Source organism: Macaca mulatta, chromosome 1 (assembly GCF_049350105.2).
Source record: "Macaca mulatta isolate MMU2019108-1 chromosome 1, T2T-MMU8v2.0, whole genome shotgun sequence".
Lineage (NCBI taxonomy): Eukaryota > Metazoa > Chordata > Mammalia > Primates > Cercopithecidae > Macaca > Macaca mulatta.
The window spans coordinates 213,090,065-213,117,431 of record NC_133406.1 but is presented as its reverse complement, the minus strand read 5'-3'; the positions used below and the strand labels follow the sequence as shown (position 1 = coordinate 213,117,431).

The 27,367-nt window shown below is 45.4% G+C and overlaps 1 protein-coding gene and 1 non-coding gene across 2 annotated transcripts; both read left to right on the top strand.

The window, feature by feature from the left end:
* The first annotated feature begins 4,418 nt into the window (after positions 1-4,418).
* PPP1R8 (protein phosphatase 1 regulatory subunit 8) lies at positions 4,419-27,144 on the top strand. Its single transcript, NM_001266462.1, is given in 7 exon segments — positions 4,419-4,480; positions 6,338-6,398; positions 12,752-12,905; positions 15,655-15,875; positions 18,151-18,295; positions 22,834-22,898; positions 25,784-27,144. Coding segments are annotated over 7 exon segments (1,056 nt in total). The 5' UTR covers positions 4,419-4,424; the 3' UTR covers positions 26,138-27,144.
* On the top strand, positions 8,313-8,478 carry LOC114675123 (small Cajal body-specific RNA 1). Its single transcript, XR_003726219.1, has one exon.
* Positions 27,145-27,367: the final 223 nt, after the last annotated feature.

The following is a 27,367-nucleotide window of genomic DNA, read 5'->3' as shown; positions in this document are numbered from 1 at the left end:
TGGGCGCAGTGGCTCACGGCTGTAATCCCAGCACTTTGGGAGGTTCGGTGGGTAGATCACTTGAGGCCAGGAGTTCAAGACCAGCCTGGACAACATGGTGAAACTCTGCCTCTACTAAAATTACAAAAATTAGCCAGGCATGGTGGCGCACGCCTGTAATCTCAGCTACTTGGGAGGCTGAGGCATGAGCTTTGCTTGAACCTGGGAGGTGGAGGTTGCATTGAGCCACGATCGCACCACTGCACTCCAGCCTGGGCAATAGCAAGACTCTGTCTCAAACAAAAAAAAGAAAAAAAAACTATGGTACTGTATAAGGTATAAGGTAAAGTAGAAATGTGACTGTGGCTACTTAATCTGGGAATGTTCCAGAATAACAGCTTGCTAAATGCTAGATAGATACTCCCAGGGGAGCATGTGTGTGCGCGTGCACGCTCGTGTGTGTGTGTGCGCGTGCGTGCGCGTGTTCGTTTTGCTAAGGGATAAGGATGGGAGTGTTCACCCACTGCAGTGCAAAATATCAAAATGAAATTACCGTTCAGTCTATGCAAAGTAAAACATTCTGAGCCACCTCTATTCAATATTTTTTTTCTATTCAGAAACTGTCCTCAGTCATGGGAATGCAGCTTTTGCTTTTGGTCACTAATTGCAGACCAGAGCCCAACTCAGATCTCAGTCCATCCTGTTCCCTAAGGCTGGGAATCACCTGCTGCTTCCCTACTTTACAAAGCATAGTTAGGGCCGGGCACAGTGACTCATGCCTGTAATCCCAGCACTTGGGGAGACTGAGGCGGGTGGATCACCTGAGGTCAGGAGTTCGAGACCAGCCTGGCCAATGTGGTGAAACCCTGTCTCTACTAACAATACAAAAATTAGGCCGCGTTTGGTGGTTCATGCCTATAATCCCAGCATAATCCCAGCACTTTGGGAGGCCGAGGTGGATGGATCACCTGAGGTCAGGAGTTCAAGACCAACCTGGCCAACATGTTGAAACCCCGTCTCTACTAAAAATACAAAAATTAGCTGGGCATGGTAGCAGGCACCTGTAATCCCAGCTTCTCGGGAGGCTGAGGCAGGAGAATCGCTTAAACCCGAGAGGTGGAGGTTGCAGTGAGCCAAGTTTGTGCCATTGCACTCCAGCCTGGGCAACAAGAGCGAAACTCCATCTCAAAAAGAAAAAAACAATAAAATAATAAATAAGAATACAAAAATTAGGTGTGGTGGTGTGTCCCTGTAATCCCAGCTACTCAGGAGGCTGAGGCAGGAGAATCGCCTGAACCTGGGAGGCGGAGGTTGCATTGAGCTGAGATCACACCATCGCACTCCAGCCTGGGAGATGAAAGCAAGACTCCATCTCAAAAAAAAAAAAAAAGTTTTTAAAAAGTTTTCTGGGCTGGGCGCGGTGGCTCAAGCCTGTAATCCCAGCACTTTGGGAGGCCGAGACGGGCGGATCACGAGGTCAGGAGATCGAGACCATCCTGGCTAACCCGGTGAAACCCCGTCTCTACCAAAAAATACAAAAAACTAGCCGGGCGAGGTGGCGGGCGCCTGTAGTCCCGGCTACTCGGGAGGCTGAGGCAGGAGAATGGCGTGAACCCGGGAGGCGGAGCTTGCAGTGAGCTGAGATCCGGCCACTGCACTCCAGCCTGGGAGACAGAGCAAGACTCTGTCTCAAAAAAAAAAAAAAGTTTTCTGGCAGGGCATGGTACCTCACACCTGTAATCCCAGCACTTTGGGAAGCTGAGGCAGGTGGATCACCTGAAGTTGGGAGTTCGAGACCAGCCTCATCAACATGGTGCAACCCCAGGTGTGTGGTGGCACATGCCTATAATCCCAGCTACTTGGGAAGGTGAGACAGGAGAATTACTTAGACCTGGGAGGTGGAGGTTGCAGTGAGCTGAAATCCTGCCACTGCACTCCAGCCTAGGTGACAGAGTAAGATTCCATCTCAAAACATAATAATCAAAAAATTTTAAAAAGTTTTCTGACCTCAATATGCTCCTAATGTCTTTAGATCTTATTCTAAGGAAATCTATCAAAGGCCAAGATACTAATCTCTTTATTGAGATACCAAAATCCAAAGGCAGCTAGTGCGTCAGTCTATTTTAAAAGGTTAAGGACCTAGATTGCTGTCCTCTAGTTTGCTGGTCTATACTGACATCATTGGTGCCCAAACAAAGAGCATTTTGCTTTATGAGGGCCTAGGTAATCATAAGGTGCCATGTGTGAATTATCTACTGTGCTAGAAACAGAACATGGCCAAGGAGTAAAGAATTAGAAGGGTAAGATGTAGCTTTTAGGTTTCCTGGGTCTATAGTCAGCAATAGAAGGATCACACAAGCTGAGAAGTTGAAAGACAAAGTTGCCATAAGATGCTATCAGGTCACTGCTAACTAGGAATGGCTTCAATACCATGTTATGCCTAAAAGGAGCATAGAACCTCAAAAGGCTCACACGATTTCTGTAGATGAAAGTATCTTGTTCTTTTCTGTTAGACTCAAAAGCTTTTGGGACTAATTCCTTCTCAAAAATCATGCCCTGTATTCAAAAGAGGGGGACATAGGATTATTTCTGTTTTCTTGAAATCAAGTTTAGAATTTGAATTTTTCCAGTCAGCCTAGTCTTACTTTGGAATCACAAGGCTGAAAAGGAGGATATTAACAGGCCATTTGATAAGTGATCTGATTAGTCACCATCCTTGCTGGATAAGTTTATCGTGCTTTAAAGGCCAGAGGAAAAGGGGTTTCTCCAATCTACCTAAGAGTTGATCATCTTCAAATCCAAGTTAATGTTATATTGCTGTTACTTTTTGGATCATCTTGCTCCTTCTAAGTTATATTGCAGTTACATTTTGAGGGCTGGAGACTTCATCAAGGGCAAAAAATCTTTTGAATAGGCTGATTTTCTACAGAACCAGTGGCATGGAAGCAAGAAAAGAACTACTTTCATCATAGATTCCTTAACTTGCTGAGCAGTGCCTCTTTCTGGATGACAGGAACTTAGCAATTGATTTATTTAAAAAAGGAAAAACCAGTCAGATAATCCTCCCAAGGCATCTACAAAAGTGAAGAAGAGGGGCATCAGTTGCATGCTAATAATAAACATAATTATACCAACATCAAAGTGTGAGAGAGAATAGTGATTCATGAGCATGGCCTTTGGCAACATACAGGTTTAGGTTTTTTTATCCCACTCACCACTTGTTCTAGGGTGAGGCTGGGCAACTCAATCTCTCTGAGCCTCTCCTCTGGAATTATAATAATACCTAACTCAAGAGCCTTGTCAGGATTAAATGAGATGATCCATATAAAATACATACTTGCCAAGGTAAGTGCTCAACAGACAATGCCATTACAACCAGAGGCCCTGCTAATGGTCTCTTTCAGTCATCTGGTGATCTAGGGCAAGCCAGCAATCCTAATGCTTCCTTGCACTATAACCAAAAGCAAAAAATCCTTTTTTAAAAAATTAACCATTTGAGCCAAGCACAGTGATGATTTGGACCCCTGCTTTCTGACTGGACCTGCTCCTGGCTCCAGCTTGTCCAGAGTTTTCATAAACAGACCAGGTGACCCCTAATGCAGATTCCCTGATAATCTACAGGCCTAGACGTGGATTAGGAAAAAAGTGAGTAAAGTGCCACTTTTTGGAGAAGGGCTGGATAAGTAGAAACAATAATCACTCCAATCTCCAAGTTTTGCCCTTTAGCTTCTCTGCTTTGAGGGCAAAAGGCTGACGGTCTTAACCTAAACGTTGGAGGAGGATGCAGTCCCCAGATTTTTTCCTTCTCTTTTTTTCTTTTTCTTTTTTTTTTTTTGAGACGGAGTCTCGCTCTGTTGCCCTGGCTGGAGTACAATGGCGCGATCTCGGCTCACTGCAACCTCCGCCTCCCGGGTGCAAGCGATTCTCCTGCTTCAGTCTCCCAAGTAGCTGGGATTACAGGCATGTGCCACTACCCCCGACTAATTTTTGTATTTTTAGTAGAGACGGGGTTTCACCATGTTGGCAAGGCTGGTCTCGAACCCCTGACCTCAAGTGATCCGCCCGCCTCAGCCTCCGAAAGTGCTGGGATTACAGGCGTGAGCCATCGCGCCCGGCTTAGTCCCAAGATTTTAGAGCCCAGAAGCGTTTGCAGGAGGACGCAGGGAGAGACTGACTCCCCTCCCTACAAAGTCGCTTTTCCTTTGATACCTCCTGGCCAAGGAAAACCATACACTGGAGACTTCCAGAGACGGCCAACTCGCACAAACGGTGGAAAAAAAAAATCCCAAAACCTACACTGTCCCCACTAGAAGCACCGCCCCCCGTACGCGCGTGCGTGCGTGAGCGTGCGTACGCACAGGCTGCTGGGATGCCGCTTTTCCCTTTTCGGTCTTCCAGTTTCCCGGCGTGCTTCGGGCCCGCCAAATGGGAGGGGGAGACGCAAGATGGCGGCAGCCGCGAACTCCGGCTCCAGCCTCCCGCTGTTCGACTGCCCAACCTGGTGAGTGGCGGGGCGGCCAGGGCTAGAGTGGCCTGGCCGGAGCTAGCCTGGGCTGGAAGGGCGGCTCTTTTTTTACTTTTCTGCTGCGAGCCGAACGGCTCAGAAACCCTGGAATGGTTGAGGAAAAACTGTTCGCTGCACCGGGCCGGGCGACGTGTTGAAGAACCGAGAGCCTGGAGCCCAGGCCCAGGAACTGAAGAAACACGGGATTGGGGGCTCAAAGGCGCTCACTTAGGCAGCCCCTTTGAGCGATTAGCCAGTCGCTGGAGCGCTTTGAGGCCTTTGCCCGAACTTACGCCCAACTCCTGACTGAGTGCCTGGTGCTCTCATGGAGCATCGTACCTGGCCCCTTCCTGTACGTCCCGAGCGCTCTCGAGCCAGCCCCTGCCCCAACCCTACGTCTGAGCCCCGCATCCCTCTTTGGTTGCTGCATCCCTCGTGCGGCACTTTTCTGTCTGCCACAGAGAACACGAGGGTAGGTTAGCGCCCTCCCTGCCCTCAGGGAGCTCCCAGTCTGTGGCACGAGTAGGCATTAGTAATGGCTGGCATGAACCCTTTTTATCCCTTCGAAAGTTCTTGGGAATAATGAAATAATTTGGCCTTTGAGTAGAGTACAAGTTGAATAAATATGAATTACCTTACAAGGAAACGCTTCTGAAATTAAGAGTTTTTTTCTGCTGTAGCTCATCGCAGTGTATTGTTTGTTACTTGTCTCTGTCTCCCGTTATATTGCCATCCTCAAGGGCAAAGACTGCATCTTTGTATTCCCAGCTCCAAGGCCTGAGTCAGGCACATACAGAAAGTATATTTTGGATGTAACATTCCTCCTTTTTCGTGGACAAAATGGCCTTTTGTCCGGTGCACTGTCCTTTCCATAGAGGAGGGGTTGGGGCAGGATTGTTTGAGATGACTGTGTTGCATCTTCAGTTAGCTAGACAAGGATACGTTTTTTTCGTGTGCAAATCTAGAGGTTCTAGTGAGGTGGTTCTTTTTTCTAACTTCAAATTAGCAAACCCAAAAAGCAAGCAAATGTGTGGCTATTTTCTGGATGGCTTTGCACTTTTGTAATGGTTGCTTCAGTCTACAAATTCTATATCCGTTTTGATCCCTCGCTGTATTGATTTCAAACTTGGACCAATACAGCAAACGTAGTTAGAAAGCACTGCTTTGAGATCACCTACCCTTTCCTTAGGGTCTGGTAGGTACCAGGCACTGTTAGGTGCTTTGACATATGTGAGTCTCCCTTGAATGATATGGCTGTAGGAGTATAGAGGAAACTTCCCTTAATCATGCTGTTGTAGAAAGACCTGTTCAAGGGTAACATATTCATTTGGTACCTGGTTTCATGGGGCATGATTTTGAATTGCCCTAGTTCCCTAATTATGCACCTCTGATTTGGTCTCAGAGCTCAGGACAGTACTCTGCTTACTCTGTGATGAGACTAATCTTGATCAGCCCCAAACAGCAACTAATTTATTCGATCTTTATATGATATTGGAGTAGGGGTAAATTTCAGATTCAAACTCCAGGTGACCAGACCACTCCAGCTATCGTACTTACACTCTCTATGCAGCTCTTTCTCTGAGGTGAAGATCCAGTGTTAAAATATAGGTTTCTTGGTGCTGCTCTAAATACAGATCCACTAAAATCTGTTTCAGAGCAGTTGAATCACTAGGGAAGTAAGTGTCAAACGTAGAATGGAGCTGTAATAACAGTGAAGTGGATGACATTTCTGCTTGAACATGAACTAATTATAGGCTGGCTGGTAGGAAAGCTGCAATGTTGAATGGGACAGTGATTGTAAATTGCATTTATAAACTCATCGTGAAAATGCTTTTTTCTATTTTTATTTTTCAGGGCAGGTAAGCCCCCTCCCGGTTTACATCTGGATGTAGTCAAAGGAGACAAACTAATTGAGGTATGGAAATACATGTCTTCCTTTTTTGCCCACCACACTAAAGATTTTTGCCAGTGACTCACTTTTCCACCCCCTCTCCTGTGCTTTGTTTTCCAGCAATGCTACTTTCTTTCATCCTGATTTTTTTTTCTGTTAAAAGCACATGGTGACATCACACACTTAAAGCTTGTATCTACCACAGACACTCACTTTTTTGTGACTTCTCTCAAATGAATGGTTTTAATAGGTCATGGGTCCTGTGGGCCCCAGTCAAACTGGAAGCCCTGTTAGCTTGGTTAATTCCCTCTCCCTGAGTACATGGAGTTGTGTAAACCGTGCAAGGTATGCAGTAACTGAAGAAAGTGAATGATATATGTTGAGTTTAACTTTTAAGTTAATTTTAAGAGATTCAGGCCCAACTCCTTATAAGAAATATGGTAAACTAAGACGACACTTACTCAAAAAGATAATGGAATTGTGGTGAAATTCATTAATTGATTCTTTGAAAACATGTATTGAGTGTTTACTATGTGCCAGTTACAGTGCTTGGCTTACAGATTGCAGCAGTAAGGGAAACCAACATGATTTCTCTCCTCAAGTCGTCCAGTGGAAGAGACAGAATCACACCAAAAAATTACATAGTTATATTTGAATTAAGTACTATAAAAGTTTAGCAGAATTCCAGCTTTTATACAAGCCTCTAGAGAGAACACCACATAGGAGTTCAAGAGAACATGAGTTTTTATTAGCTATTAGTTTACGTAAATTTTTTATAATCCTTATGGTATTATTTATTTACCAAGAGATGGATATTAAGCCCACCATGACCATGTAGCTGTGAGTCTCCCTGTATTAGACCAATTTTATATTTGCTTGCTCAGCTAGAATTTAGGTTCAAGGCCCCATTATTGAATGCAGTTTTTTCCTTGTGGTTTTTTGGTATTTAATAAAAATGTTGCAGTTCCATGGTTGCTAGATTGAAAAGCTATCTGAGATCTTTTGAAGGTTACTCTGTAAATATATTTTTGTCACTTTTGGGATTTTGTAGAGATGACCAGGTATTTTGCAAAGTATTAAGGCATGCATGAGTTTTAATGATTTCTCCTGTTATGAATACATCATGGACTCAGCCAGTCACAGAGAGCCGCTTTATCATGGGTTCTTCAATCTTAAAGATTTAAAACTTCAAGATTATTCAAAGAAATAATTTAGCTAAAATATCTGTAAAACTTTTTTTTACTACAGATTGTTCCACAGTTACAAAATATTTGTTGCTAAATAGCACAAAGCTTGAAGACATATAGAGATTTGTTTTATTACTAGAATTTAGCAAATCTTTTTTTTTTTTTTTTTTTTTTTTTTTTTTTTGAGACGGAGTCTCGCTCTGTCACCCAGGCTGGAGTGCAGTGGCGCGATATCGGCTCACTGCAAGCTCCACCTCCCGGGTTCACGCCATTCTCCCGCCTCAGCCTCCGAGTAGCTGGGACTACAGGCGCCCGCCACCACGCCCGGCTAGTTTTTTGTATTTTTAGTAGAGACGGGGTTTCATCATGTTAGCCAGGATGGTCTCGATCTCCTGACCTCGTGATCCACCCGCCTCGGCCTCCCAAAGTGCTGGGATTACAGGCTTGAGCCACCGCGCCCGGCCGAATTTAGCAAATCTTTAGTTTGCAACAGGAAGAAACAGACAGGGTTGCCTAGTCTTAATGATAACATCACATTCCTTTGTGGAATAATTGGTATTATATTTTCAAAACACTCTAACTTGCTAGACACTCCCCTGATCATTGGTTTCTATTAGCTGATAATGTTCTCTTTCGGTGTTGTTAAGTGTGCTGAGTTGCCACAAACTTGTCAAGTTAAAATCCTCAGACATCACTGTATTCTTGAGAGGTGTAGACCTGAGATGTGCTTATTTTTAGATTTAAACTTAATCAGCACTTGATACTAACCTAGCTATCTATATCCTAGCTTTGTATCAAAGGCTTGTGATGTGTTGTGATAGCTGGGTTTAAGAAGTGCAACATTAAAACAAAAGCCATGAGTCTTTTAAGCCCAGTGTGTAAAGATACACTCTGAGTTATAACTCAGAGGCACAACTGGATAGTGGTACTGGCCATAGCTAGTCAAGAAGCTATGGCTTTAGTGACTGTTGAAAGCCAGTGCATTATTTCAGTCACTTGGACAGAAGCAGCACATTGTTCAACATCTGACACATTTCCTTGGTTCTGAGACATACGGTTTTCTGTTAAAATTCCGTTCATTTTGGCCAGGCTCAGTGGCGGCTCACGCCTGGCCTCCCAGCACTTTGGGAGGCCGAGGCGGGCAGATCACCTGAGGTCAGGAGTTCAAGACCAGCCTGGCCAGCATGGCAAAACCCCGTCTCTACTAAAAATTAAAAAATTAGCCAGGTGCAGTGGCACGCACCTGTAATACCAGCTACTTGGGAGGCTGAGGCAGGAGAATCACTTGAACCCAGGAGGCAGAGGTTGCAGTGAATGGAGATTGCACCACTGCCTTGAGCCTGGGCGACAAAGCAAGACTCCATCTCAGGAAAAAAAAAAAAAAATTCATTTTAACATTTCTGTAATTGGGATGCCAGCCGGGCGCGGTGGCTCAAGCCTGTAATCCCAGCACTTTGGGAGGCCGAGACGGGCGGATCATGAGGTCAGGAGATCAAGACCATCCTAGCTAACAAGGTGAAACCCCATCTCTACTAAAAATACAAAAAATTAGCCGGGCATGGTGGCAGGCGCCTGTAGTCCCAGCTACTCAGGAGGCTGAGGCAGGAGAATGGCGTGAACCCGGGAGGCGGAGCTTGCAGTGAGCTGAGATCGCACCACTGCACTCCAGCCTGGGCCACAGAGCCAGACTCGGTCTCCAAAAAAAAAAAAAAAAAAAAAAAAAATTGGGATGCCTTTAATACTGAATGTGTACATTTAATTTGGAGGCCCTCTCTTTTTTCCTCTCAAATCCCTAAATCTATAGTATGTCTATTGGCACCCTAGATTCATAGAAATTTAGTCATTGTTATTTTAGAGCCCAAGAGCTGGTGGTCTTTCATGTTCCTTCAGCCCAATCTGTGAGCACTGTGGTTAGCAAATTTAAGTTTGTGACAGCATAATCCATGTGCATATAAATATGAATGAGAAGTGCAATGAGATTCAGCTCGAATAGCTATTAGAGAGAACAAGTTGTTGAAATTTCTGGGCTCTCTCTTAATCCTGAAATAATGTCTTATTTTTAACTCAAGTCTTAAAAACCTTGGGTCAAAGCAGAGATGAAGGGGACTGACTGATCTCCTGTCAGGCTGTTGTTAAATCTTGGTTCCCCATAGTAGTATGGGCCCAGAACAAGCTCTTCCAGCAGCAGATGGGCACTGTTAGATAGGGTTTCCCAGAGGTGACCCACATATCCAAGCTAGCCTGAATTAATTGAACCTTAAGGCTGAACTTGAAAGAAACTGGCTAAGTGATTGTTTAAGGAAAGAGTGTGACCCACAGTACTTATTCTCTTCTTAAAATACTCCTTGCCATATGGTGCATTTTTTGATGTAAGCAGAATGAAGAAAATATATAATGTAGTGGTTAAAACAGCTTAGACTCTGAAGCCAGACAAATCTGAATTTCTAACCCAGCCCACAAGTATCTAACTGTGTGAACTTGAGTATGTTAATTTCTTTATGCTTCAATTTTGTCATTTATATAAATAGGAAGAGAATAGTGTTACCTACCTCATAGGGTGGTTGTGAGGATGAAATGATATAACATCAAACTCATAGCATAGTGTGTGGCATAGAAGTGCCTAGCAGTTGTTACTATAATCAGTGTTGAAAGTGTGCTTGCATGAGGTGTATCTTTTGGTTTTATAAGGCGAGAATAGTAGCCCATTGTGAGTTAAAGGACTTAGCCAGGAATGAAATACAAGCTTCTTGATTCCCAGCCTGGTACTAACTTGACTGTACTCTACTTAGCTTTGTGCTATATTTTCTCAGGAATTTTAGGAGTATAGTGTGAAATGTGAACTAGAGTTTAATGAGACCTCATATTTAAAGGAAAAACACAGCATACTCAAATGACAGTTATTCCTCAAGTGCTCACACTAGATTACTAGACCACTAGCAGTGGAAGAAGCGTTAGCAATAATTCATCTAGAGTCCTTCATCTATAACAGTCCAGTTTATAACCGATCTGTGGCAAAGGCTTTACAGATCCAGGATTAAAAGAAATATAAGGACAGGTATAGCAAGTTTTTTATTTTTATTTTTTTGTTTGCTTGTTTTTGTTTGTGAGACAGGGTCTCGCTCTGTCGCCCAGGCTGGAGTGCAGATCTTGACTCTCTGCAAGCTCCGCCTCCCGGGCTCATGCCATTCTCCTGCCTCAGCCTCCCGAGTAGCTGGGACTACAGGCACCTGCCACCACGCCTAATTTTTTTTTTTTTTTGTATTTTTAGTAGAGACGGGGTTTCACCATGTTGGCCAGGATGGTTTTGATCTCCTGACCTCGTGATCCGCCCGCCTCAGCCTCCCAAAGTGCTGGGATTGCAGACATGAGCCACTGCGCCTGGCCAGCAAGTTTTTTATAAAGCTAAATTCAGCTCAGGTGTAGCACAGTGGCTAACACCTGTAATCCCAGCACTTTGGGAGGTTGAGGCTGTCAGTTCACCTGAGGTCAGGAGTTCGAGACCAGCCTGGTTTCACATGGTGAAACCCCATCTCTACTAAAAATGCAAAAATTAGTCGGGTGTGGTGGTGGGCGCCATTAATCTCAGCTACTCAGGAGGCTGAGGTAGGAGAAACGCTTGAACCTGGGAGGTGGAGGCTGCAGTGAGCTGAGATTGCACCAGTGCACTCCAGCTTGGATGACAGAATAAGACTGTCTCAAAAACAAACAAAAATACTTTGGGGCTATAGCAGCATGATTAGAATAGAAATAGGTGTTTACGCTTCTTCATTCCTTTCCCAAATACACATTTGAATATTTTCTGAGAAGCAATCTTACTACATTTTTTTCAGTTTCACTAGGCTAAAAGCAATCTTGTTCCTTTATAGACATGCATTGTGCTTCTTGTTTCCTAATTGATCTAAAATTAAGATCCAACAGAACCTTTTTTCAGAAGCCAGCCACTCTTAATTCAATTGTCGATCTCAGGCCAGGCACAATTCAATTGTTGATCTCAGGCCGGGCGCGGTGGCTCACCCCTGTAATCCCAGCACTTTGGGAGGCTGAGGCGGGCGGATCATGAGGTCAGGAGATCAGTACCATTCTGGCTAACACAATGAAACCCTGTCTTTACTAAAAATACAAAAAATTAGCTAGGCGTGGTGGTACGTGCCTGTAGTCCCAGCTACTCGGGAGGCAGGAGAATCGCCTAAACCTGGGAGGCAGAGGTTGCAGTGAGCCAAGGTCACGCCATTGCACTCCAGACTGGGCGACAGAGCGAGATTTTGTCTCAAAAAAAAAAAGTTGGCCGACCACGGTGGCTTACACCTGTAATCCCAGCACTTTAGGAGGCTGAGGTGGGCAGATCACGAGGTCAGGAGTTCAAGACCAACCTGGCCAGTATGATGAAACCCCGTCTCTACTAAAAATACAAAAATTAGGCCGGGCTCGGTGGCTCACGCCTGTAATCCCAGCCCTTTGGGAGGCCGAGATGGGCAGATCATAAGGTCAGGAGTTCGAGACCAGCCTGGCCAACATGGTAAAACCCCCATCTCTACTAAAAATACAGAAAATTAGCCGAGCATGGTGTCATGCACCTGTAATCCCAGCTGCTTGGGAGGCTAAGGCAGGAGAATTGCTTGAACCCAGAAGGTGGAGGTTGCAGTGAGCCGAGATTACACCATTGTACTCCAGCCTGGGTGACAGGGTGGGACTCTGTCTCAAAAAAAAAAAATTAGCTGAACTTGGTGGTGCACGCCTGTAGTCCCAGCTACTTGGGAGGCTAAGGCAGGAGAATTGTTTGAACCCAGGAAGCAGAGGTTGCAGTGAGCCGAGATCGTGCGACTGCACTCCAGCCTGGGCAACAGAGCGAGACTCCATCTCAGAAACAAAAAAGAGAAAAGTTATTTTCATACCAACACTAGACAATTAAACACTATATTGAGGAGATGAATTACCATCCGTTGCCATCCATTCTCCAAAAAAATGTTATTTTAGTAAATTATTCTGAGTGCTTTATGTTGAAGAATAACGGGAGATATTTTTTTCTTCTTGGAATGGATTTTCCTTTTTTTGATACAAGGAAATGGAGTTATTACTCAAATCAATCTAATGGAAAGGAATTTTATCAATATTCTCTATTTGATTGGAAGAGTTTTTGGTAAATGCTGTTGAAACAAGATTTAAGTAATATTTAATTTAATATTTATTTAGAAACTGATTATTGATGAGAAGAAGTATTACTTATTTGGGAGAAACCCTGATTTGTGTGACTTTACCATTGACCACCAGTCTTGCTCTCGGGTCCATGCTGCACTTGTCTACCACAAGCATCTGAAGAGAGTTTTCCTGATAGATCTCAACAGTAGTAAGTAACTCCCTCCCAATTCACATGTTATATTTGGGCAATATGAAAATGCTCTTTGGGTTCTTTAGTTTGGAAATTATGTTTTATGGAAAAAGTTAATATTTGGTTTTTAAATCCACCCTTCTCTATTTCTGTGATTTTTCTGTTTTCCTGAGATAATTGATAACTGACTGTGGAGAGAAGAGGGGTTTGGGGAGCTGTCCTGGGGGCATCAATAAGCAAATATGAGCTGGGTGTGGGGGCGCACACCTGTAGCTACTCAGAAAGCTGAGGCGGGAGGATCACTAGAGCCCAGGAGTTCAAGACTGCAGTGAGCTGTGATCACACCACTGCACTCCAGTCCGGGTGACAGAACAAGACCCCATCTCTTAAAAACAAAGAAACAGGCCAGGCGCGGTGGCTCACGCCTGTAATCCTAGCACTTTGGGAGGCCGAGGTGGGCGGATCACGAGGTCAGGAGATCGAAACCATCCTGGCTAACACGGTGAAACCCCGTCTCTACTAAAAATACAAAAAAATTAGCTGGGCTTGGTGGCGGGTGCCTGTAGTCCCAGCTGCTCGGGAGGCTGAGTCAGGAGAATGGTGTGAACCCGGGAGGCAGAGCTTGCAGTGAGCCGAGATCGCACCACTGCACTCCAGCCTGGGTGACAGAGCAAGACTCTCTCAAAAAACAAACAAACAAACAAAAAAGAGCTGGATGCAGTGGCTCACTCCTATAATCCCAGCACTTTGGGAGGCCGAGGTGGGCGGATCACCTAAGGCCAGGAGTTTGAGACCAGCCTGGCCAATATGGTGAAACCTCGCCTCTACCAAAAATACAAAAATTAGCTGGGGGTGGCGGCGGGTGCCTGTAATTCCAGCTTCTCAGGAGGCTGAAGCAGGAGAATCGCTTGAACCCAGGGGGTGAAGGTTTCAATGAGCCGAGATCGCACCACTGCACTCTGGCCTGGGCAACACAGCAAGATTCTGTCTCAAAAAAAAAAAAAAAAGAAAAGGAAAAAGGCACCCAGGCACTATCGACCATGCATGTTCAAGTGTTTATAGAACCATAATAAATTGTGATTCCGTTTAAGTAGAAGCTATGATTAGCTCCATTAATGTAATAGAGCAGCAATATAGGGCATTTTAAGAATGCTTATCTTGAGGAAAATTTCATTATTCTGGTTCTTTATTCCATCTCTGTTTTGTTTTGACTGTGAATAATACCAGTTTTAATTCCATAAGCAAGGCCAGGCATGGTGACTCACACCTGTAATCCCAGCACTTTGGGAGGCTGATGTCAGTGAATCTCTCAAGCCCAGGAGTTCAAGACCAGCATGAGCAATGTAACGAGACCCCCGTCTCTACAAAAAATACAAAAAATTAGCCCTGTATTGTGGAGTGCACTTATGGTCCCAGCTGCTTGGGAGGCTTAAGTGGGAGGATTGTTTGAGCCCAGGAGGTGGAGGTTGCAGTGAGCCATTGAAGCACGACTATACTCCAGTCTGGGTGACAGAGTAAGCCCTGCCTCAAAAAATAAAAATAATCCTCAAGCCTGTAATCCCAGCACTTTGGGAGGTCGAGACGGGCGGATCACGAGGTCAGGAGATCGAGACCATCCTGGCTAACACGGTGAAACCCCGTCTCTACTAAAAATACAAAAAACTAGCCGGGCGAGGTGGCGGGCGCCTGTAGTCCCAGCTACTCAGGAGGCTGAGGCAGGAGAATGGCGTAAACCTGGGAGGTGGAGCTTGCAGTGAGCTGAGATCCGGCCACTGCACTCCAACCTGGGCGACAGAGCGAGACTCCGTCTCAAAAAAAAAAAAAAAAAAAAAAAATCCATAAGTATTAATTAATTGGAGTATCCATAAGCATACACCAATTAATAAGAATTTAAACTTTGCGTAGATAATCCACAGAAATGCAATTGAGCTTTAACTGCATGGGGCCCTGAAATTTGTTCATTTTGCCCATGTGTGAGTACAGTGTAAAATGTAAAGGGTCCTGCTTCCTGGGAATATCATGTTGGATTCCACCACTCTCCTACTACCACACACAAACATACACTCGCACATCACCCTCATCTGCTTGCGTAACGGTCTTGGAGAGCTTTGTCTCGCAAATACTTATCTTTTCTCTCCCATTTTATAACATGCAGAATGCCAACAGGGGAAAATATTCAGAATCTATAGTAGGATTTTGGCTTTCTTTGGCATTGATATTGCACCTGTTTCAGCCAAGCTCTTTCTTGTCCTGGGGAAAACCTAAGCATAACTGCCACCAGGCCAGCAGTTTCTCTATTCCTTTGACTTGGGGCTGGAGAGGGAAAACTACAGTGAAGCCCAGCTCCTGCTTTGGGAGGCATGGCTTCTGCTGGGTTGGAGCCATTCTTGTTTGACCTAGAATGGAGCCAAGCCTGTGTGGCAGCAGAGAACGGGCAGTGGTATTTGTTATTTGGGGGAACAACAGGTCTGAGGATATAAGAAACCCACTGAGGAGATTCAAGGCTCAGTGAAGGAGTTTCCTTCTCACTGTAACACATGATGGATGTGGTGGACCCGGTGCCATTTTCGTTTTTTAAAAAGCTGGAGTTTTCTGACCACGATCCTGACTATGGCATTTTTAAAATAAATTAAAAACAGACAAAAAGGCAAAACTGATGTGCTGGGGGGAAGCTGACCTCATAAGAGAGTTGGCAATCATACTCTCCTTTCTAAAACTCGGGTTGTTTTTGTTTTCCCCCTTACGTTTCTGATTTGGTTGTTCCCAGCACACGGCACTTTCTTGGGTCACATTCGGTTGGAACCTCACAAGCCTCAGCAAATTCCCATCGATTCCACGGTCTCATTTGGCGCATCCACAAGGGCATACACTCTGCGCGAGAAGCCTCAGACATTGCCATCGGCTGTGAAAGGAGATGAGAAGATGGGTGGAGAGGATGATGAACTCAAGGGCTTACTGGGGCTTCCAGAGGAGGAAACTGAGCTTGATGTAATTCCCTGTTTATGTCATTGTTTTGTCTTTGGGGACCCTGGTTTTTGGAGTATATAGCTGTTCTCTGTAGCTGGAAATGCCATTGACTTAGCAGCAGGGGTTCTCTTGAGTCCAGTAATGGGCCTTTGGCAATCTGATGTGGCCAGGTGTGACACCTCTCAGAGAGCCACATTGTATGGATTTGGTTGTGTATCACCAGGCCTAACAAGGAGGCTGGGTCACAGCCACTAGACCTCTTGAGCTGTTTTGTGCACTTTCACTGGCTGTTACAAGCTAAGACTAGAAGCTACATTTCTCTGTCCCTTGACTGCTTAGAGCTAATGCTGACCAAGGTGGTAGCCACTAACAATATTTCAAGTATTATGTAGTCACATAAGGCTAGTGGCTGCCGTGTTGCGTAGTGTAAAGAGAGAATGTTTTCATCCTCACAAAAAGTTCTGTCAGACAGCACTGGCTTGGAGAGACTGACACTTTCATTCATTTATATAGCTTTTTTTGGTGCTATCTGAACAGCTCAGGAATCTTCTGAATAGAACCAGACTGCTTTTGTTCTTATGGGCCTCGCTGTCCTGAGGGCCATGAATTTTATAAGATTTAATTTTAAGGTGGTGGAAGTTTTCCTTTTTTGAGGCTGACCCCAGTAGTTTGGTGTGGCTATAGTCCTTTACATGTCTGTCACTGCACTGGTGTGATTGGTCTGTTCAGATAGACCAAATGCAATCATGTCCTTAACCACCGACCTGCATTTACTATTCCTGTACACCAAGGCAGTTTCCTAGCTCTTAGGAAGAAAAGCACAATAGAAATTCTACAATTTAGGCCGGGCACAGTGGCTCACGCCTATAATCCCAGCACTTTGGGAGGCTGAGGTGGGCGGATCACCTGAGGTCAGGAGTTCGAGACCAGCCTGAGTGACATGGAGAAACCCTGTCTCCACTAAAAATACAAAAAAGTAACTGGGTGTGGTGGCGCATGCCTGTAATCCCAGCTACTCAGGAGGCTGAGGAGGAGAATCGCTTGAACCCAGGAGGTGGAGGTTGTGGTGAGCCAAGATTGCGCCATTGCATTCCAGCCTGGGCAACAAGAGTGATACTCCATCTCCAAAAAAAAGAAAAGAAATTGTACAATTAAGAAGTCGTTTTGGGCCGGGCGCGGTGGCTCAAGCCTGTAATCCCAGCACTTTGGGAGGCCGAGACGGGCGGATCACGAGGTCAGGAGATCAAGACCATCCTGGCTAACACGGTGAAACCCCATCTCTACTAAAAAATACAAAAAAAAAACTAGCCGGGCGAGGTGGCGGGCGCCTGTAGTCCCAGCTACTCGGGAGGCTGAGGCAGGAGAATGGCGTAAACCCGGGAGGCGGAGCTTGCAGTGAGCTGAGATCCGGCCACTGCACTCCAGCCTGGGCGACAGAGCCAGACTCCCTCTCAAAAAAAAAAAAAAAAAAAAAAAAAGTCGTTTTGTTTTGAAGAAGTGGCTTCATAGCCAGGGACCTTGCTGGCAGTCACTGTTGCCCATTTCCCCTTGAGGCCGCCTCTATCCAGGCTGCTGCTGTGCTTCCATGGCTTTTAGTTCAGTATGTTAGGTACTCCCTGGATCTTCATTCTTAAGACATTTAGAATATCTCAAACTGGTGGTTTGTACCAGAAAGGAATAATTTCAGTGGATTGGGAAGAGGCAAGCAACAGAGCTAAGGTCAAGTTAATTATTGAGATAGTTATTTATAGAACTGGGGCCAGACACAGGATGGGGAATGACAAAATATTAACGCCAAAAATTAAGTGCACTAGCAGTGTCCTTAATTTTAAAGGAGAAAGCTACTAGAAAAGAAACAGCCAATTGTCCTTTTTCGTCTCAATTTTGTTACTTAAAAACAATTCTTGGCGTTCCTCCCAGCCACATTTCCTTTTAATTCTCAGCTGCTTGTGGGCATGAAGACATGATAGCCTTTCTTCAACAACAGCAACAAAACACAACTCAAGGGTATTTGCACAGATGACCTGTTCTCAGCTCAAGGCCCTTTACCTTCTTTTGAATATCACTGCCCCACTAGTCAATGAGGATGTCCCACATTCTTTCTAATGAGACTTGAGACTTGTTAGTATTAGTAGTCTCAGGACAGTATAATCTTCTCTAAATGCAGAAGAGTCTCAACTCCCTTTGGAGGTCAAGATTAGCCCCTCACGTCTTCCTGACCTTTATTTAGTATGATTTTCTCCATCAGATTCCCTTTGTACTGACTGCTGTCTTTCCTGTATGAACCCTGGCTTAGAACCTGACAGAGTTCAACACTGCCCACAACAAGAGGATTTCTACCCTTACCATTGAGGAGGGAAATCTGGACATTCAAAGACCAAAGAGGAAGAGGAAGAACTCGCGGGTGACATTCAGTGAGGATGATGAGATCATCAATCCAGGTGAGGTATCTTCCTAGTTTATTCTGATGAAAAAGCTATGGTTGGCCCGGGCGTAGTAGCTCATGCCTGTAATCCCAGCACTTTGGGATGCCGAGGAGGGTGGATCACTTAAGGCCAGGAGTTCAAGACTAGCCTGGCCAACAAGGTGAAACCCCATCTCTACTTAAAAAAATACAAAAATTAGCTGGGCTTGGTGGTGCTCGCCTGTAGTCCCAGCTACTTGGGAGGTTAAGGCAAGAGAATTGCTTGAACCCAGGAGGCAGAAGCTGCAGTGAGCTGGGATTGCACCATTGCACTCCAGCCTAGGTGACAAAAAGAAAAAGAAAAAGCTGTGGTTGGTCAGGCGTAGTGGTTCACGCCTATAATCCCAGCACTTTGGGAGGCTGAAGTTGGTGAATTGCTTGAGGCCAGGATTTCGAGACCAGGGTGGCCAACGTGGCAGAACCCTGTCTCTACAAAAATACGAAAATCAGCCAGGCATGATGGCACATACCTGTAGTCTAAGCTACTCGGGAAGCTGAGGTGGGAAAATCGCTTGAACCTGGGAGGCAGAGCTTGCAATGAGCCAAGATCGTGCCACTGCACTCCCACCTGGGTGACAGAGTGAGGCTGTCTCCAAAAAAGAGTTTCCAGGGTTGGACCTAGAAATGTATGTATTTTTTAGTTTTTCTTTGGTGTGTGTGTAAGAGACAAGATCTCATTTTGTCGCCCAGGCTAGAGTGCAGTGGCACAGTCATGGCTCACTACAGCCTTGACCACCCAGGCACAGGTGATCCTCCCACCTCAACCTCCTGAGTATCTGGGACAACAGGTGCATGCCACCACGCTCAGCTAATTGTGATATGTTTTGTAGAAATGGGGTTTCATCATGTTGCCCTGGCTGGTCTTGAACTCCTGAGCTTAAGTGATCCTCCTGCTTCAGTCTCCCCAAGTACTGGGATTATAGGCATGAGCCCCCGTGCCTGGTTGAAATTTTTATTTTTTATTTTTAGGTATTTATTTTTCGAGACGGAGTCTCATTCTGTCACCTAGGCTGGAGTGCAGTGGCGCAACCTCGGCTCACTGCAACCTCCGCCTCCTGGGTTCAAGCGATTCTTCTGCATCAGCCTCCCAAGTAGCTGGGATTATAGGCGCCTGCCACCACGCCTGGCTAATTTTTTTGTATTTTTAGTAGAGACAGGGTTTCACCATGTTGGCCAGGCTGGTTTTGAACTCCTGACCTCAAGTGATCTGCCCTGGACCTCCCAAAGTACTAGGATTACAGGCGTGAGCCACCATGCCCAGCCCAAAATTTATACTTTTTAATGAGCTCCTGTTTGTACAACAGCCAGCAATTTGGGAACCACTGGACTAGACAAATTTCTTAAGTCTCTTTCAGGAGTGAGGATCTGATCTGCTGTTTTTCTCATTGAAAATTAGTGCCCTCAAGCTTTCTTAGGGAATTGTGTTCAGTCAATGTAGCATAGTGGTTAAGAGCACAGGCTCTGAAACCAGAGGGGCCATGAGAGAAGATTGGGATACCTTTTTAGAGACGTTGTCTCTTTCTTTTTTTTTTTTTTTTTTTTTTTTTGAGACGGAGTCTTGCTCTGTTGCCCAGGCTGGAGTGCGGTGGTGTGATCTCAGCTCACTGCAAGCTCCACCTCCTGGGTTCATGCCATTCTCCTGCCTCAGCCTCCCAAGTAACTGGGACTACAGGCACCCGCCACCGTGCCCAGCTAATTTTTTTTTTTTTTTTTTTTTTTTTTTTTTTTTTGAGACGGAGTCTCGCTCTGTCACCCGGGCTGGAGTGCAGTGGCCGGATCTCAGCTCACTGCAAGCTCCGCCTCCCGGGTTCACGCCATTCTCCTGCCTCAGCCTCCCGAGTAGCTGGGACTACAGGCGCCCGCCACCTCGCCCAGCTAGCTTTTTGTATTTTTTAGTAGAGACGGGGTTTCACCGTGTTAGCCAGGATGGTCTCGATCTCCTGACCTTGTGATCTGCCCGTCTCAGCCTCCCAAAGTGCTGGGATTACAGGCTTGAGCCACCGCGCCCGGCTTTTTTTTTTTTTTTTTTTTTGAGACAGAGTCTCGCTCTGTCGCCCAGGCTGGAGTGCAGTGGCCGGATCTCAGCTCACTGCAAGCTCCGCCTCCCGGGTTCACGCCATTCTCCTGCCTCAGCCTCCCGAGTAGCTGGGGCTACAGGCGCCCGCCACCTCGCCCGGCTAGTTTTTTGTATTTTTTTAGTAGAGACGGGGTTTCACCGTGTTAGCCAGGATGGTCTCGATCTCCCGACCTCGTGATCCGCCCGTCTCGGCCTCCCAAAGTGCTGGGATTACAGGCTTGAGCCACCGCGCCCGGCCAATTTTTTGTATTTTTAGTAGAGACGGGGGTTTCACCATGTTAGCCAGGATGGTCTTGATCTCCTGACTTTGTGATCCGCCCGCCTCAGCCTCCCAAAGTGCTGGGATTACAGGCGTGAGCCACCGCGGACATTGTCTCTTTCTTAATGAGCTTGGATATTTTTTTCCTTTCTCTTCTATGTAGAAGCCATTTGTTCATAGAGCAGAGATTGATAGTGAACATACTACCAGAGTGTCCTCTTTAAAGTCATGGATCCTAATACTTGAAAATCCAGACTTAAAGCAAATAAACCAGGGGCTAATTATAATTACTAAATTAAATAACGATTCTTTTGTCTTCCAAGGGGATTTCTGGGAGTCTGTCGTTCTTTCCCTTCCTTCCTTCCTTCCTTCCTTCCTTCCTTCCTTCCTTCCTTTCCTTCCTTTCCTTCCTTTCCTTCCTTTCCTTCCTTTCCTTCCTTTCCTTCCTTTCCTTCCTTTCCTTCCTTTCCTTCCTTTCCTTCCTTTCCTTCCTTTCCTTCCTTTCCTTCCTTTCCTTCCTTTCCTTCCTTTCCTTCCTTTCCTTCCTTTCCTTCCTTTCCTTCCTTTCCTTCCTTTCCTTCCTTTCCTTCCTTTCCTTCCTTTCCTTCCTTTCCTTCCTTTCCTTCCTTTCCTTCCTTTCCTTCCTTTCCTTCCTTTCCTTCCTTTCCTTCCTTTCCTTCCTTTCCTTCCTTTCCTTCCTTTCCTTCCTTTCCTTCCTTTCCTTCCTTTCCTTCCTTTCCTTCCTTTCCTTCCTTTCCTTCCTTTCCTTCCTTCCTTCCTTCCTTCCTTCCTTCCTTCCTTCCTCCTTCTTCTTCTTTCTTTCTCTTTCTTTCTTTCCTCTCTTTCTTTCCTCTCCTTCCTCCCTTCCCTTCCTCCCTCCCTCCCTTCCCTTCCTCCCTCCCTCCCTCCCTCCCTCCCTCCCTCCCTTCCTTCCTTCCTTCCTTCCTTCCTTCCTTTCTTTTCTGATGGAGTCTCGCTCTGTTGCCCAGGCTGGAGTGCAGTGGCGCAATCTCGGCTCACTGCAAGCTCCACCTCCTGGGTTCATGCCATTCTCCTGCATCAGCCTTCCAAGTAGCTGGGACTACAGGTGCCCGCCACCATGCCTGGCTAATTTTTAGTATTTTTTAGTAGAGACGGGGTTTCACCGTGTTAGCCAGGATGGTCTCAATCTCCTGACCTCATGATCCGCCTGCCTCAGCCTCCCAAAGTGCTGGGATTACAGGCGTGAGCCACCGTGCCTGGCTGGGAGTGTTTCTTTCAGTAACAAGCAACCTCATAGAAAATAAGGTTACAATACCTATTAGGGAAGCGATTCCTTCTCTATCGCTATATTAAGTTAACTGGGGCTTGGAGTAGTTTTCTGTAGTAGTGGTACATAAGTTGGTGCCTCTGCCTGTTTCCACACATTCACCCTTCAGTGAGAAAACTCCACCATCCTTGGCGATCCAGCCTAGTCATCCCCTCTGCTCCAGAAACACTGTTGTGTACTTCTCTTGAAGCACCTTTGTGTGTTGTAGCCTATCTGGCTCTGTAACTGTGAGTTCATCAAAGATGGGACAGCATCTTGCTCTTTATTTCCTGTGTAGACGGGGGTATCGGAGCCTTTAGTGTAAGTCTTGCTTATATGCAGTTCAGGCCATTCAAGTCAAAAGGCCAGGTTCAGTTTGAAGCCCTGGCTTTGAATCCAAAATCTTTTTTTTTTTTTTGCTAATAAGCAGGCATTAGCAAGGCATTTGATATGTAACCTCTTGACATGTCATTGTTTTGTCACTGATACGGAACTGATAATGTCTACTCTTTTTTTCTTTCCCCTCAAAAGAGGGAAGTATAAAGAATGGGAAAGAACTTGGGGGAAGGCAGCACAGCACAGTGATGTAGATCACAGGCCTGATTCGAAGTACTTGGACTCAAGTCCTGGCTCCTGTCCTCTCCACCAGAGCAACTGGGCCAGTCACTTTACTCCTCCAAGCCTCAGTTTGCTTTCTCGTCTACTGAATGTTGATTGTGGTAGTACCTACGTCACAGGGTCTTTGTGAGGATTTAGCACAATGCCCAGCTAAATCTCTCTGTTTTACAATTTTAACATGAGTTGTTGTGGTGGTTTGTTTGCAGTGACCCCTGTGCTCTTATTCCTCCCAGTAAAGTACCAACCCAACCCTGCCCTCTTCTCTTTTTGCAGAGGATGTGGATCCCTCAGTTGGTCGATTCAGGAACATGGTGCAAACTGCAGTGGTCCCAGTCAAGGTAGGAAGCACATGAAATGCCATACAGTCTGTGTTTAAAAACCTGTTCTTTAGGCCAGGCGCGTTGGCTCATGCCTGTAATCCGAGCACTTTGGGAGGCCGAGGCGGGCAGATCAAGAAGTCAAGAGATAGAGGCTGGGCACAGTGGCTCACACTTGTAATCCCAGCACTTTGGGAGGCCAAGGCAGGCGGATCACCTGAGGTCAGGAGGTCGAGACCAGCCTGGCCAACATGGTGAAACCCTGTCTCTACTAAAAATACAAAAATTAGCTGGGTGTGGTGGCACGTTCCTGTAGTCTCAGCTACTTGAGAGGTTGAGGCGGGAGAATAGCTGGAACGTGGGAGGCAGAAGTTGCAGTGAACTGAGATCGCGCCACTGCACTCCACTGCACTCCACCCTGGCAACCGAGGGAGACTCTGTCTCAAAAAAAAAAATAACCTGCTCTTTATGTGCTATTGAGTGAGTGCTTAATTTTAAAATACATACCATACTCCTCTCCCATTTCTCATTCTGTGGAAATGAAATCTATGTTTAGGGAATCCTGGAGTACCACAGAAAGGCTGTAGGTAACTAGCCAGCTTGATGTTTCATGTAAATCATGTGCAATGTGAATCTGTAAATTCATTTTCCAGAGGGGTGCAGAGAGAAGCCCACCTTCTTTTGTCCTTTCTCTTTGGCCCTAAAAGTAAACTGTTAGGTAGAGGAGATGCATTATTGCAATACCACACGGTTTGTCATGCCTTTATTTTATGAGTGGCAATGGCACAGATAGGAATGTCAGCCCAGATGTGGATTAAGTTTAAAGATCAAGTATGTTGAAGAACCAAGAGGTAGAAGTTACGGAGATCTTCTAAGAGTTACTTCTAAGAGTAACTTCTAAGAAGTTACAGAGATCTTCTAAGATCTACCAAGAGGTAGAAGTTAGATCGTTCAACATGTGGAAGAACTACCGAATAGCAGAACAATCCAAACGGCAACACACTTCCCCTTAGAGTAGTGAGATCCCTGTTAATATTAAGAAGGTGATTAGAAGATGCTGGTTAGAGATGATATAGAAATTGTTTTACTTTTTATAAAAAAAAAAAAAAATTCTGTAGAATATACTAGACTAAATAAGATCTGTCAGAGTTCCTGCTTAGACTTTGTTTAATCCAGAAGGAGTATAGGAGTGAGGAGGATGTTTCATGAGCTTTAGTCTAGTGTGGAAAAGTAGAAGATGTTTTTCTGTGGGACTCCATAATGCCCCTTGAGCTCTTTTTGTTGTTGTTTTTATTCCTTTGGAATATTTTCTTGTCATTAAAGTATAAAATCATCAGGTACATAGTTTTATGTCAATTTTATTGCAGTACAATTTACATATAATAAAGTCTACACATTTAAGTGTATAGTTTTGGCAAATACATGTGTAACCGCCACCATAATTAAGATAGAGATTTTCCTCACTCCAAAAAGTTGCCTCGTGGCCCTTTGCAGCAGTCCACTCCTAGGCCCAGGCAGCCAGTAAATATTTTCTTCACTGTAGATTGGTTTTGCTCTCAGATTAATGTTTAAAAATTGGACACCAGGGCCGGGCGCGGTGGCTCAAGCCTGTAATCCCAGCACTTTGGGAGGCCGAGACGGGCGGATCACAAGGTCAGGAGATCGAGACCATCCTGGCTAACACGGTGAAACCCCGTCTCTACTAAAAAATACAAAAAAAAAACTAGCCGGGCCATGTGGCGGGCGCCTGTGGTCCCAGCTACTCGGGAGGCTGAGGCAGGAGAATGGCGTAAACCCAGGAGGCGGAGCTTGCAGTGAGCTGAGATCCGGCCACTGCACTCCAGCCTGGGCGACAGAGCGAGACTCCGTCTCAAAAAAAAAAAAAAAAAAAAAAACTGGACACCAGGCCAGGTGCGGTGGCTCATGCCTGTAATCCCAGCACTTTGGGAGGCCGAGGCGGGCGGATCACCTGAGGTAGGGAGTTTGAGACCAGCCTGACCAACATGGGGAAACCCCGTCTCTACTAAAAATACAAAATTAGCCGGACGTGGTGGCGCATGCCTGTAATCCCAGCTACTCCAGAGGCTGAGGCAGGAGAATGGCTTGAACCCGGGAGGCGGAGGTTGCTGTGAGCTGAGATGGCACCATTACACTCCAGCCTGGGCAACAAGAGTGAAACTCTTGTCTCGAAAAAAAAATTGGACATCAAATATGAAGATACCAAATTTTTCCCCCTCAAAAAAAGGAAAAATATCTATTGCCATCTTTTATTGTTTCCATTTCCTAAAAGGGATTTTTTTTTAAATGTTTTTTATTTTTGAGACAGTCTCACTCTGTCACCCAGGCTGGAGTGCAGTGGCACCATCTCAGGTCACTGCAACCTCTGCCTCAAGTGATTCTCGTGCCTCAGCCTCCCGAGTAGCTGTGATGACAGGAACCTGCCACCACGCCTGGCTAATTTTTGTATTTTTAGTAGAGATGGGGTTTTCCATGTTGGCCAGGCTGGTCTCGAACTCCTGATCTCATGTGTTCCTCCTAAAAGGTCATTTTAATATGAAAATAAGAAAGTGAGCTATGTGACTTCAGGGTAAAGAATAGTCATTAAAATTGATATGTTTTACTTTATGTAAAACTCACAGTACCATCCTTCTTGGCTGATATAGGATGGTGAAAACTTTGTTATGGAGCAGTGTTGGGAACCATCATAGATGACTGGGAAGGTCTCTTCAAACCGTAAGATTTTAACACCATGAAATAGGTTGTCCGTAAAGGAGAACAGGCTAGAAGTTAGGAACCTTTCCCAAAGCCATTTTTCTAAGGCTGGAATAGAAAAAGCTGACCACTCATGGGCCTCACCGCTTGTCTTCTCTCTCCAATCTCTCCCCTCTCCTCATCGTGAACTGTAGAAGAAGCGTGTGGAGGGCCCAGGCTCCCTGGGCCTGGAGGAATCAGGGAGCAGGCGCATGCAGAACTTTGCCTTCAGTGGAGGACTTTACGGGGGCCTGCCCCCCACACACAGTGAAGCAGGCTCCCAGCCGCATGGCATCCACGGGACAGCACTTATCGGTGGCTTGCCCATGCCATACCCAAACCTTGCCCCTGATGTGGACTTGACTCCTGTTGTGCCGTCAGCAGTGAACATGAACCCTGCACCAAACCCTGCAGTCTATAACCCTGAAGCTGTAAATGAACCCAAGAAGAAGAAGTATGCAAAAGAGGCTTGGCCAGGCAAGAAGCCCACACCTTCCTTACTGATTTGATATTTTTGGTCATGGAGAGGGGTGGGATTGGGTGGGAATGGGGTGGAAGGGTGATGGGGAGCTAATGAACTAGGGAGAAAAACTTTCCATGTGTGCGGTATCGTCTTTCAGAATGTCTCCTGGCATCCTAACCATGTAATATGAAAATTGGGGGTGGGGTTGAAATAGCCCATAAAGACCTGTCTTCACAACACTCGCAGTGTAAGAAAGGCTCCTTATATCCTTTTCAATAGACTGCCCTGGCTCTTTCCTAGGCCTTCCACTACCTCCTTTCTCCCACTTTCCAGGATCATTTTTATGTAAAGTCACATATCCCAGGCCCTCAGGTTGAATCCAGAGCTGTCGAGGTTACAGTAGCATCACCAGCCTTGGGGGTCCAGCAGCCTGATTTATATTCACTACCTTTGCAAGTCCCAGGTAGCAGAAGGGTTGCCATGGGTCTCAAATTGATCAAAAAGAAGACTTAGAAGTCTGCAGTTAAGTTGAGGTTTAAACTAAAAAATGTTTCCTTGGGTCAGTGGTTTTGAGGTCCAATAGTTAGGCTTTTCTCTTTTGTCCTTCCTCTTTTGGAGTGAAAACAGTTCAATTTTCCTTCCTCTGTGACTGGTGCCATAGACACAGGTTTATAGTTTTAACTTACAGTATTGTTTGAACTCTACCTGTTTTTCTTGTCAAACCTGAGCACTCCACTTGCTGAAGTTTCTTATTTAATTCCAGAGTACTGTCCTCTACTCTAAGGCATTACTGTTAAGTGTATTATGAAGGCAATTTTCAAAGGATATAACCGGTTGGGGTAATTCAAAATAAAAAGGAAAAGATTTTTTTGCAAGTAACTGGTGTCTCTAAGAGGAATTTTTAGATGTCAGTTTGGAGGCTCTTTCCCCCCCAATTGAGAGCTCTTGTTATTGAGAGCTCTGAGACTAGACCTGGCTAACAAACATAGGAGACAAAGTTAGGAAACATTGATACAAGCTTTGTACAGAGATTTGTACATTTGTGTAATAGGCCTTTTCATGCTTTATGTGTAGCTTTTTACCTGTAACCTTTATTACATTGTAAATTAAACGTAACTTTTGTCATTTGGGTGCAGTCTGTGAATTTGTCTCTCAGTCACTGATTGCCACTGCTGTCGGGGAATGTTTGCTAAAGGCACGGTCACTGAGCTTGGGAGGCAATGCTCCATCCCCATTTTATTACAAATAAAGATGCCCCTAAATGAGTGTGGAAATT